General features: G+C 33.9%; 1 protein-coding gene across 1 annotated transcript; it reads right to left on the bottom strand.

The window, feature by feature from the left end:
• Positions 1–613: 613 nt before the first annotated feature.
• LOC149146204 (protein kinase PINOID-like) lies at positions 614–4,358 on the bottom strand. Its single transcript, XM_089446556.1, has 2 exons — positions 3,325–4,358; positions 614–1,861 (listed from the first exon to the last, which is right to left on the bottom strand). The coding sequence occupies exons 1-2, from the start codon at positions 3,954–3,956 to the stop codon at positions 1,015–1,017; spliced, it is 1,479 nt and encodes a 492-aa protein (XP_089302682.1). The 5' UTR covers positions 3,957–4,358; the 3' UTR covers positions 614–1,014.
• Positions 4,359–14,512: the final 10,154 nt, after the last annotated feature.

The following is a 14,512-nucleotide window of genomic DNA, read 5'->3' as shown; positions in this document are numbered from 1 at the left end:
AAAGTGGAGGTGAATGTATATGGCTAATATCATTGTTTAAGTTATATATTCATTATTTTTCAAATAAATTTATAATTGAGTTAATTTTTATGATTTTTTTATTATTATTTGTACAATATAAATAGGTATTTTGATGCTTATCACGAATTGATAATTATCCATATTTGATTAGTGATTTCATTTATATAACTACCTTAATCTATATCTTAATCTATATCTATAATATAATTGAAACAATACTACTTGAATTTTCTAGAATCAAATTGTATTTGAAACTAAATCTTTTACCATCATCAAAACTAGTACTATTTTCTTGATCAAAATTAGTACTCTTTTCTTATGTTTAAGAGTACATTTTTCATGGGTTATTTTATTGATATACTCACGCTTGTATATCATTGATGATGGGTTCAATGTCCTTTTTCTGGCATACTCAGACTTTTATATCATCGATGATGGGTGCAATGTCCTTTTTCTCGAATACTGGTCTTCGTATTTTCATATTTGATGATGAAAAGTTCACTCGAAACCTTAAACGTTTCAAAAACCCCAACCTAATTGAATTCGAGAAACCCTGTGAAGATATGATTCATGGTATTACGGACAACTCTGGTTCAATCTCGAAAAATTAGAATAATTTTAAATCTGTAAAAATTACAAATAATTTGGATTATAAAATACCAATTTTGAATTGTTTGATTGTAGCTAGTATCCTCTGTTCTGTTTTATTGAGACTCGCAAAATCTTTTGTTTCTTACAGCCTGCAGATCCCCATCCCCATCACCTCAATCTCAAAAATCCAAAAGATGAAAATTCACACCTGCAAAACCCACGCTCAAACACCATTTTATACTGTATATGATGCTGGCTCTCATAATTACATGAATCTATAATACAACTATGGCGGATAACACAGAACAGAAGTCTGGTTCCCAACTTCGAACGGAAAAATAATGCATTGGAATCCTTATAAAGACCACCAGATTGGATTGAATTGGATGATGGTGATCAAAATTAATAGTAGTCGAAGTCAGGAGGCTGTGCTTCGGCAGCCCTGGCCAATTTTTGAATTTTACAGTGATCGGCAGGGGAAGATTTGGTGCGTCTGAGTTTTTGCTGTACTCCTGGGGGCGGAACAGAGCGTATGAGCGCCCAGTTGATGTTCTTGAAAAAGGGATGTTTCTTGATATCAGCGGCTCCCCGGGCTGAGCCGAGGCGCCTCCTCGGGTCTTTTACCAGAAGCCGTTTTATCAGATCCCGGGCGGCGTTCCATTGCTCGGCCTCGGCCCCTGATCTCTCCGCCCGGCCTGTGCTGCTCATATCGGCCGGGAATTTCAACGGATGGGTGATGATATTTGTGAGCGTGGAATCCTTTCCGGCGCCCTTGAACGGAGTCCGGCCGAAGAGCATCTCGTAGAGGAAGACTCCCAGAGTCCACCAGTCCACGGCGCTGCCGTGACCCTTGCCGGAAATGACCTCCGGGGCCAGGTATTCATGGGTTCCCACGAAGGATCTGGACCGGGCTTCTGTGGGCTCGGCTATTAATTCCGGCCGGCCCTCGCTCGAAACTTGATTCTTCTGCTTTTGCTGTCGTTTCTTCCAGAATGGGAACAGGCAATTTCTTCTAACACCAGAATTTGACGATGATGGTATCTTGTTATGCTCTGTGGCCGTGGAAGGAGGTCTGTTGAAGCTTTTCTGCAATGTCGGAGTGACTTGGCATGTGAATGAGAGGTCAAAGTCTGAAAGCATTATGTGGCCGTCTTGCCTCACCAGAACATTCTCTGGCTTCAGGTCCCGGTATATTACTCCCATCATGTGCAGATATTCTAGAGCTAGAAGAACCTCTGCTGCGTAGAATCTGAAAGGGAAAAAACAGAAGAATTGTTAAACATGAGCTACGAATCAAATATCTACAAAGGTGCAAACATACAACACTACACACAATCCACTCTACCCTACTTAACAGGGTGTCTGATTCTTAATTTGTAACCCGAGGGGTGGGGGCTGGGGATGGAGGTGGTAAATACACCGCATCAGTTTTGAAATAGAAAAGCTATTTGAAGACCAAAAAAATAGTTGGAAACTCTAGTTATATTGTGTATATCAGTAAGAATATTGTCAAATCATTAAATCTAGAACATCCATACATCAGAATAGAAATTTTGAAACCTTCTTCTGAAATAAACCACCCCGAACATTCATCCCTTGTCCACATGAAAGTGTCAACCCCAACTTGTTAAAATCTGGGTCACTTAACCAGAACTAGATCCTAAAAGAATTTGGGTGATTCCACAATACCTAAATCCTAAAAAGATTATAACAGCCAATGGTTTCAGTTACCTAACAAGCATATTGTATTATAATAACCATACGTGACTGGCTTATTGTAATTTTTTAAATTAAAACCATGAGAACATATAAAAGCTCATCAGGTAAGAAATTTAAACCAAGCTAATCTATGCATGACACACAGGATTGCATTTTAACTGTGTTGCAATTTATTGAAGGATATGGCAATTCAAGTGTGAATTGCCACACATGACAATTTCTCCTGTTTTCTTGTCAGTGTGCTTTGCTTTGACAAAGCTAAGAGGGAGATCTCAGAGCTTTTATGGCTCTTGTGCATAATATAACAGCTTTTAGGACACTGCGCACAGTATAAGATGGGATAAAAAATGGTTGAAGAGTTCAAAGATGATTTGCACCAGAAATTCCAGATTTGGCAATACTTCATCCTCCACTCTGGATTTATAGGCAGGATTTGGTTAGAAGGTTGATGTACTCAACTGAGATGCAGTTGGGATTGTGTCATGAAGGGTACAGCACACCCTTCAGCACATGACAGGAAGCTCGAATATGGCAGGGTGGTACACTGCACTACAGGTGAAGGAAGCTTGAATATGTACAAGGTGATGAATAAATTCAATGGGTATTTAAACCAGGGCCAAATCAACATAGCCACATAAAATATAGAGAGACTTGAATCCATTTTATCAACATAAAATTTCTCATTCAATCATAGCCCTCGAATCAAGCCATACTCAATAAACGTTTTTTGCAGGGAACTGAATAACAATGGCAGACCAATCTGCAGACCCACAAAACAAGCAAACAAAAGATAAGAAAACGAGAAAGAAGTGATTTTATGGATTCAGAAGCTAATACAAAATGTGTATCTCACTGTTGTATCACACACTAGAACTTACAGAGGAGGGGAATGCCCAACAAACACACATACTCACCCAGCAACACTCAACAACACCAATAAGCAACACAAAACACAACAGGTCAAGTCAGTACACACAAGAGACGTATACCAACCTTGCAGATCTGAGACTGAAACGTCTGCCATGCTGGCGCAGCCTGAGAGAATGCAGGTCTCCACCTGCACAGTACTCCATGACGAGGCATGAATAATGGGAAGCCTCAAAATGGGCATAGAGGGTAGGAAGGAAGGGGTGGTCCAACGTGGAGAGGATCTGTTTCTCCACCTCAGCCCTGTGAAGCTTATTCCTGTGAAACAGGGCCTCCTTATCCACCACCTTCATGGCATACAAACTTGAATCCTGGTCCTCAAATCCCCTGAGATGGCACATGTACACCTTCCCAATATCCCCACTCCCCACCCTCTTCACTAGCCTGAAGTGATTGAGCCCAACTGATCCCTCCTGGCAGCGCAGGGCCCTGATGGCTTCCCAGGCCTTGTCATTGGCCTTGTGGGGCTTCTTGTCATTATTACAGGCAGGGGATATAATAGGCTTGTCATAGCTTATGCTGCTCCTAGCACTCGAATTTCCATTATTTCTCTCAATTAACGAACACACAGAAACACGGCTGAAACTGCTAGAGCTTTCACTGATGGAGTTGTGACTCGAATTCAGAAAAGTGGAAGACGATGCAGAGCAAGTGCTGTTGAAACTCATGTCATATAAATCACACTCAGACGACCCCATATTGATGATTTTCCTGTGCAATCTTTTCCAAATCTCTTCATGGGATTTATATAAACCAATCAATCAATTCTCCATTGCAGTGATAAAAAATCTATGAAACAGAGCGTATAATATTTCTCACCATAAGAAGCCTGAAGCCTGCTACTCCTCAGAGGTCAATCAATTTTTCATTACATAGGCGAAAATCTACAAGACACACCGTATATATCTGAGAAAAAGCCTGTGACTTCTGAGAGGTCAAGCAGCTTTCTGTTGATCCTTTTGAAAATGTTGGCCTAAAGCCACTATTTCTACCCTTTCCTGTCCTCACAAAAAGGCGGGTGAGTAGCTCAGGTGCAGGTGGGGAGAGCGTCATTACCAAAGCTTTTACCCATTCTTAATTTCACGCGCTCACTTCCATTTGCATTTTTCCTTATTTTAACCCCCACCTCTGAAGAATTAGAGTCTATAAAAAGAGGTACGATTGCTTTCATGTAAAACGACTGTTTCTTTCTTTCACATTAGAGAAATTGAGGCTTAGGACAGTCAATCTGGAAGGCGGTTTGAAGTTGTGTAATTTTTACTTCGACACTGTATATAATGTTACAAGGCTCTGTCACTTAACAATAACTTTTATATATATTTTTGTAATTGGGTAATGTAATATATTGTGAGACTATGATTCAATTATTTAATATGTATTTTTGAATATATAAATAGATTTAATGTTTTAGATTTTTTTTTGAAATATTTAGATTATAATAATAATAATATTTATTTTTAAGCTCAGAGTTAAGCCAGACATCAAATTGGTGTATGAGACCCTTTGTTTATGGGATAGGGGACCCACCTCCGCGCAATGATTTGACTGCTAAGTCTACAAAGGCATACATACTCTACCCCACTCTGGTTTGAACCTGTGACCTGAAACACATGTTCTTAATCATTAGGCCCACTCAAAAACCTAAGAAAAAAAGCCTAAAACGTAAAAAAAATAAATTACTATTCTATATAATTGTGAGATTTCTATTATATATAGATTTTATAAAATCTGTATCCAACTTAAGTTCTAATAAAATCTATGTAACTTTGTATTACTTTCATTGTTTTTCATTCCATTAATCTATATATGCTTAAATATTACTAGCTAATTTACAATCATAAATTTAATATCAATACATTATTTTCATTTATTTTTACTTCATTAATTGTTAAATAAAAATACTATCAAAGTTAATATAAAATTAAAAGCGTTAAATCTTTTGTAATTATGAGAAGTTACTCCAATCTCTATATATACCATTCATAAAACTTATTCAACATCACATTACTTTCATTTATCTTCCTGCAATCAATTGATATATGCATTAAAAAATGTTATTAAATTTAATACCAGTCTAGATTCATCGTGAAAGGCAAACTTTTCCTCATATATATATATATATATATATATAACTGTAGTTTATATGTTTTATGTTTTGGAGGGAATCACAAGTTTGAGTTATAAACTCTCCACAATCCAAGTGCTCTAGGGTGTTTTTCCATATATCAGTCAAAAACCCATTTTAAACAACAAAGATTAAGATTTGACCCCAAAAAATTAGCCCGACCAAAACTTCCTTGGCATGTTTAGACAATGGCCTATATATATTATAAGAACATCATTGGCAAAGCCATAGATTGTCAAAACATAGAACCCAAAAACCACAAATAGTAAATTCACTATTTTACCTTATTTTTTTATTTTTTATGTAATTTGACAAAATCAAAATATTTTCATAACAAAAACATTACAACATTTCTTCCGTATTACACTACAAGCCACCTTTCTTGAAGCTTATAATCATAAATTTAAAATTAATACACTATTTTCATTTATCCGGCTTTCATTAATTCCTATATAAAAATATTAAAATTATTACTTTAAAATTAAATCATTTAATATTTTAAAATTCTAATTAATTATTTATTTAATTTTAAAAATAATTATAGTCTAATTTTTTTTGATATACCACCATATCACAGAAAAAAATCATATTTTATAAATATAATTTTGTTACCATTAAAAAAAAGCAACTCAACTCAATTAGTGATTTCCTTGATAATGATGTCCGTAATGGTAATAATTTTAAAATAAAAATATTTAATCACATTTTTATCATTATTTTAAAGTGTTTCTATAATGGGTAACGTAAATGGTTTTCACAAAAATGGAACATTATTGATTTTTTACTATTAAATTCAATACTTTAAACTTATGAAATGTATTTTTAATTTCAAATACACAATATAGTTATGATTGAGAATATAAATAATAATATTTAAATTTTGATATGACATATGCCTGCTATGATTGGCAACATGATTCAAATTTTTTGTTCACCGCTTGTCAAATCTATTTCTTCCCTAAGCTGGAATATTTTTGTCCATTCACCCAGTCAAGAGTCAAAATATTTCTGTTTTGTCACCATGTGCTTGAAAAGTTTTCCTTTTGTCATTACTTAATGTGACTCCAAATGTTTTTATCTCAATTTCATTTTCATGGTTTTTCCCCTTCTAGAAACTAGACTCCACACATGAATGGTTGGTGAGTGTCTATAATATAATATGCTTTGCTATTGATTATGGGTACTATATCAACTCTATTTATGACCCCACATATACCCTTCTATACACATTGCACATGGAGTGTTTAGTTGCCTGTTTTTGGTTCAAATCCCAATAAGGTCATAACTTCACCAATAAATCCAAAAATGAGGGCCACTTATTCTCTAAACAAATATGTGCAAAGTGATGTCATTCCACTGAGCAACCAAATTTGACATAATATAATAAGCCTCTTCTTGTATTTAGTTTATTTTCCCTCTTGGTCTCCTTTTCAAACTAAATTCATAAATGCATTTATTTTGCTTTTAAAATGTCATTAAGATAATTATTTTAAATTATAAATATATTTTTAATAATTAATTATTTAGATTATGATTTATTTTAATGAACATAATAATATATTAAAAATAAAAAGTAGATTAAGATAATTTTTCATTTAAAATCTTTTTTATAATATACATTCTTTAATAAGTATATGAATACTTTATCTATATATATATATTATTTTTTTAATAATATTTAACGACAAATTATATATTATACATTTTAATAATTACTAATTTATATCATATATTATGAATTTTGAAATTTTATTTTACTTATTACAACATTATACATTATAGGATGGTTCTTATTAAGTAATGGTGAAAACATGATAATATAAAAAGATATAGTTGGTGGAATTCCATTCAATATTGATTATAATAAATAGAAAACAAGTACCACAATTAATTAAAAGTAACATTATTAATGTTGTAACGTTATTATATGATAGGTTTTATCATGTTATGAATTTTCATTATAATTAAAAAGTAATTTATAAAAATTTCATTTTAAATAATAAAATTATAATGTTTATTACATAATTTTGTTTTAGATTATAATGTTTATTATATAATTTTGTTTCAGATGTTTTAGATTATAATGTTTATTATATAATTTTGTTTCAGATGTATTTTAGAATTTTTTTTAATGAGATTGTGATTTTTGATGGTTTAAAATAATTTTTTTATTATATAAATAGTAATATTTTGAAAAATCTTTATATACTAAATTCAAATTTGTAATTTTAATATATATTTAATAAATTTCAAACATAATTCAAAAATAAATATACTCACACAAAATCTATATATATATATATAAATAAATGATACCTAAAGTAACATATCTTATCCTATTTTTCTTATAGAAGTAGGTCTTTCCCCTATCGAGAGCCTAGCTATGACTAGACTTCTGTTGTACATGCACAAACTCAATGACATAGAAGATCATAGACTTCCTAAGCTAGATTTAAATTCTAGCCAAAACCACCTAAGGCTCAAACGAGGTTGGTATAAAGACACTAGGGCCTGGTTAAACCATTGGAAGATCAACTAGAATGTTGCATTGCAAAACATTAATAACATTAAAAATATTGTTACTTCTAAGTTCAAAGAAAAATGTGGTGTGAGAAAGATTTAGCAACTAAAAGAAAATTAAGATATTATAAGGAGGTCAAGATCAAAAGTATATCTCTGTTTTAACTAGCTCAAAGAAGAAAATTAATATAGCTAAGATTAGAACGAACTCTCATGAGCTCCATAGTGAAACAGGTCATTGGGCACTTCCTGAAACACCATGAATGAAAATGTTCTGCCATCTTTGTGAGAATACAAACATCGAGGATGAAAATCACTTCCTCTTAGAGTGCCCTGGGTACAACCACATTAGATCTCGGTTTCAAAATCTTTGTTGCAATACTGACCTTCCTAACATTTTACATTGTCAAAATTACAGTGAGCTCGGGAGGCTTCTCTCCAAGCTTTTTGAGCATAGGAATAAAATCTTAAATCAAACTAAATAATTCGTTTCTTTAGGTCCAATAGACCAAAATTTAATTTTAGTGGATGTTAACCACCACCACCATCATCATAAAACATTTCACCAATCTATATGAAAATGAAAATCTTAATAATAAAATGATTAATATGAAAATATTAATAATAAAAGGATGAATATAAAAAATATGAACCCAAGCAAACAAATATTTTATTATCCTAAGAACAAGCTGGAAACATTGCACATCAAAATCAATAAAATTATTTTAATTAACGCAAGCATTTTTAAAAAATGAACTATATGGTGAAACGCTTGACACATAGGCATTCTTTTAAGAAAGACAGATGTGGTAAAATGCTTGGCACATAAGCCTTGTTTATGAGAAACATATGAGGTAAAATGCTTGACACATCAGCGATGCTTATCCTTTAGCTATGTGGTAGTGTGCTGGACACATCAGCATTTTTTCGTGGAATTTAGGGCCATAACTTACCTACGTGGCATAGAGAAATTACACAAATAGAACCAGTACATATGCACTGTGTATACATCACCATGGTGGCCCTTCATTTTCTTTAGAAGAGACATGACTCGACACTATAATGAAAACTATGAGACTACTCACCTAGTAAATATTTATTGAAGAAAAAACAAATCCAAACACATATATATATATCCTATAATCAAAACTCTAATATCCAAATATATATATTTACTGAGACCTTTTTATTTTTTCTCAAATTACCGAGTTCGACAGATTTCACCAACAGGTAGATCCGAGTGAAAATGGTGGACGTGGGGCCCGTCGACGCCCTAACGTACTGTGAAGACGTAGCCGCTTTGACAAATCCGAAGATGACGTCACGATGACGCGACTGACACGACGTGCGATGTGACTGACGTCCGTTCTCTGCGGAGCTCGCGTGAGCGGCGCCGTTGAGTGGGCCCCAATGAGCTGAAAGGGCCCATTTAGGCCTCGCGGGGAGCACCTAACACCCAACTTTCCGGCAACCAGTAAACCATTGGGTTGTCCGTATTTGTCGCCCTCGATTACGCTCTACATACGCCATACGCTCTCTTTCTACATACGCGGTTCCACGTAAGAATTTTAAAAAGTGGGTCGCATGTGAAGTAGAAAATTTGTGAAGTTACTAGGAACATTTTTTTTGTTTTTCGTAATTTCTTTGTTAAATTTAGGAGTTGTTTTTAGTGTGATTTTTTGTACTTTGAGAGGTTTGAATTCGGCAAAAAATTTGAGGTTACACTCTTGCTAGATGCCCTTTTTTTTTTTTTTTCACATAATGGAAAAACCTATCATAACTCAGTTGTCAAACCAGTAGTGGAAACAATCATCAATGGCGGCTATTTGTGAATGCAGACTGACTCATCATTGTTATTCAAGGAAAACGAAGCCACCTAGAATTACTCGTGGAAAAAACTATCATAACTCAATTGTCAAACCAATACTGTAAGCTTTCACTCCTACTAGATGTCCTTCTCTTGTTTTTTTTCACATAATGGAAAAAACTATCATGACTCAATTGTCAAACCAATAGTGGAGACAATCATCACTGGATACTATCTGTGAATGCAAACTAACTCATCACTGTTATTCAAGGAAAACCAAGCCACCTAGAATTACCTGTTGGTGGTCCATAAGGTGGCAAGGTTTCACTCCTGCTAGATGCCCTTCTCTTGTTTTTTTCACGTAGTGGAAAAACCTATCATAACTCAATTGTCAAACCAATAGTGGAGACAATCATCATTGGCTACTAGCTATGAATGCATACTAACTCATCATTGTTATTCAAGGAAAACCAAGCCACCTAGAATTACCTGTGGAAAAAAAATATCATAACTCAATTGTCAAACCAATAGTGTAAGGTTTCACTCCTGCTAGATGCCCTACTCTTGTTTTTTTTCACATAGGGGAAAAAACTATCATAATTCAATTGTCAAACCAATAGTGGAGACAATCATCATTGGCTGCCATATGTGAATGCAAACTAGCTCACCATTGTTAGTTAAGGAAAACCAAGCCGCCTAGAATTACTTGTTGGCGGTTCGTAAGGTGGCAAGGTTTCACTCCTGCTAGATGCCCTTCTCTTGTATTTTTTCACATAATGGAAAAACCTATCATAACTCAGTTTTCAAACCAATAGTGGAGACAATCATAATTCGCTGCTATCTGTGAATGCAGACTAACTCATCATTGTTATTCAAGGAAAACCAAGCCACCTAGAATTACCCACTGATGGTTCATAAGGTGGCAAGGTTTCACTCCTGCAAGGTACCTCTTGGACTTGGGCCATTAACATGTTTCTTTATGTCCAAGAAAAATGGGCTCTTAGCCAAGAAGAAATAGTTTCAACACATCTAAATCCAATATAATTCTTATTGGTTATTATTTGTTAATGCATTTCTACTTTCATTTTTATTGAGATAATCATTTGAGGGTGAGTGTGGAGACATATCAAGAAAAATGTATTGTATTTATTGTATGTAAATATGCTTTTCCTAATATTTCCTCCCACCTTCATCCTCATGAGGGTACAATCACCAGACCAAGTGCTATGTTAACTCATGGTTTTTCTACTTTGAGTCTTATGGAGGAAACACAACCATCCAATGTTACAAAACTAATAACCAACCCAAATCCAATGAGACATGTGTGGGTACATTTTTGAGTTTTTATTCTATTTTTTACATTTAAAAAAGAAGAGATCTTAGTTTAATCAAAAGCAATTTGAATTTTACTTTAAAACTAAAATTTTTTATAAACCAGTCACGGGGCTTTGGATTGACGGTGAATGGGTGTACTGTTAAGGCACTCCTTGTGATAGGTCACCGGTAAAAATCCCCCGTGGATGCTTAGGTAGTAAAAAAATAAAAAATAAAAAAATAAATTATAAACCTAAAAATTTTATTCCATTCAAATTGTATCAAATTTTAGATAAATATTAATCCTAAAAATGTTCCACAAAAATTACTATGTTTAAACTACTCTTATTTTATTATTGCAGTTAATATAACAACTCTTCACAATATACAATGATAAGATGTGGATAATCTAAGAGAGTTGAAGATGAAAAACATTCTCTTAAATTGTCCAACTTATACTCACATTGTTCTAAATTTCAAAATACCTGTCACACTACCTGTAAAGTTCATGAGAGTTGATCTTATTGCAAAAAAAATGTTGAGCGCTTTGTATTAACAATGTAATAATACAAATGTAAATATATCAAGCTATGTCTCAAGATAGACAAATTATCTTGGACATGCAGTCTCTCTATTAAGTGAATATCTTAACCACACACCAATCTAAGGAGCTAACTAGTTGAGAGAATCTCTCACATACAACTAGGCCTCACCAACCTCCTAAATAACATGAACAAACTCCTTCTCATAGAGACAACAAATCTACCTAATAATGATCAATAATCTGAAGAATTAAATATGCTCATACACATATAAGACAATTTTGAGTTACATACTCCAACACTCCCCCTTAATGACTGCTTGTCTTAATATTCATCCATTGGGGTCTTCATCTACATCTTCTATGTAGCACACACTCCACTACAAACTTAAGAACCTCTAGATCAATAAAGTCTACCTCTGGTCCAACCTGACACTTTCACTTCGTACCTCGATCATGCATACATCACCAAACTATTGATGGTCATAGAAAGGAACAACTATCCACCAAAATGCAAGGGTACCTAACCACTGCAACGTCTACTAGGATGTCCTTTCATGTACATGGTTCATTCAACTTCTTGATGAAATCCCTTTGAATATAAAACTTCACCCCTAAGAGTCTACAACCAACATTATGGTTCACTCATAGAGCACCCAATCAACACATGTCCCACTCTTCCAAGTGTTAAAGAACTTCCTAACAAAGGATATTGAACTAAACTAGACAATATATCCAAGTCATCATCAGGGACATGTGATAAAGGGGTATGCATGCCTATGTAGGTTTTACAATGATATGCCCTTTTCATGTTATATAGATACTAGTACATACAACACACTCCAACTCATGCAGATACCAAGTATGCACTCAAACTTTTTAAGGACCATAACATCAATTTAAACATCACATATACACTTACTCACTAATACAATATGTGGATCACATTACAATATTCATATGCGTTTACTTTATTCAACACACCACAATTTTACCTTCGTTTGTCAACTATTGTCTAACCATTGTTGTTGCGATGAACAATATCCTCCATTGCCATAACATTTCCATGGTAACTGTCACCTACTTCTCTTGGGTTGAACTTCAAGGAACTCTTTGTTGTATTTAGGACCTTTTTGTCCTCCCTGCTACAAACTCATCATTCCACTCCCAAAATTTAACTTGCAATCAACACTCAATTTTCTCTAGTGAGAACAATGCAATTCGCTTCCACCTCAAAAAATGTTCATACCCCAATATTTACATGAAAATCTGTCATCACATACAAGCTCGAAACCAATCATACCAATGACACCTTAGATTAACCGGGAACTTGTTGTACTCTATGGCCTAACATCAATCTAACCATGAAGATTGATTTACGAGTCATCCTATGGACATACTTCCATTTACTAAGATACATGGGTGCTATTCGTTGAACATACTAGTTGTGTAGAAAAGTAGTTTGGATACATAATGTATCCACCTCAATGTTACATTCTCTACACACATGCCAAAATGAATGTATAATGCATCACTCAACAAACAGTTCAAGGAGCAAAGTATGTAGCTAGAAATTATTTCTAGTTACAACATTTCTCATTTTCCAGACTCAAAATTAGTATTTACATCACAAAAATATTAGAACACTACTACATACATAAACAAGAGTTCATAACACATGACATACATAACTCGAATACCACTTTCTCTTTTGCAATTGTTTATATCATGAACACCTTCTTCTTCAACTTTGTCATCTCAAATCTCGTAATTATCTTAGATCTCCTTACTTTCATCGTTATTTGTTAGAATAGCACATTTTAACAAAATTACTTCACTGTGACATTAAAATCAATAATCTTGAAATATTCCTTAACTCTAATAAACTCTCACCATAACAAAAACATGCATCATTTCAAATATTAAGAAATGACGAATCTTTTATATGCCCATTTTCTCTTACTATGCATAGCTTCTCTATTACCTTTGCGATAATAGAATGCACCCATCCATTAAAATCATTTTCCCATGGAAAATATATTCACACCATGTGAATGGAGTATAAAACCAAAACATTTACTTCTATCCTTTATCTCTTAGAATGATATGCCTCTCTTTTTAGCCATTGCTTGAATCTTTAGAAGTCGCTTGACTTGCCCCTTTCTTTGTCGGGTCCATTTGGAGAAGGGGAATGATGATTCCGATGGCCAAAGGAAATCTCTGAAAAAAATGGAGAATTCTCTTAATCAAACAGGGCTCATAGGTCCAGTGAAAATGGATTAAAAAACGGTGGATTGATTGCCAAAGAGTCGAGGAACCAAAGACATGTTTACTAGTCACGATGAAAACAAATGCTAATATCAACTCATAAGAAAAAGGTAAATGGTTATTTTTTTCAACTCATAAGACAAATGCAAATGGTTATTTTTTCAAGATGCAAGAGTTTATGGTTGTTGAATCTTAAGCTTTGCTTTCCCACAATGAGAGTTTTCACAAAAATATTGTTGGGTATGTGTTATATTCTTTACATGATTAGTTGTGTTTGGACCTCAGTTCTTAACGAGACTTATTACCTTCACCAGGGGAAGGGGCAACAACACTTTTATGTAGTCTCTTTTTGGCAAAGGTTTTCGAGATCAATGCCCTTGAAGAAATTTTTTTGGAAAATTTATGTTGTAAAATATTGTAATTTCATAGGCAATCTAGACTATTTATCATTAGGTCACACATTTGACGGTAGAAGTTATGAGGGATTTTTTCCCCTAGAAAGCAACCCACTTTTGAGAATGAATTGCATAGTGGCTATGTAATCATTGAAAGATATAGAAAAATCAATTTGGTTTTCCTAGTTTTGGGTTTCCAAGGTAAAATCTTTGTGCAAATTGTGTGTGTGTCTTATTGAATCTTTTTTGTTTTATATTGAGAATCTGTTTGCAGAATTATCTAA

This window comes from Pinus tabuliformis, chromosome X (genome assembly GCF_031772625.1).
Source record: "Pinus tabuliformis cultivar Carrire ecotype Pingquan chromosome X, CPIR1, whole genome shotgun sequence".
Classification (NCBI taxonomy): Eukaryota; Viridiplantae; Streptophyta; class Pinopsida; order Pinales; family Pinaceae; genus Pinus; species Pinus tabuliformis.
Note: the sequence above shows the minus strand (reverse complement) of the source record. Positions and strands in the feature narration are given on the sequence as shown.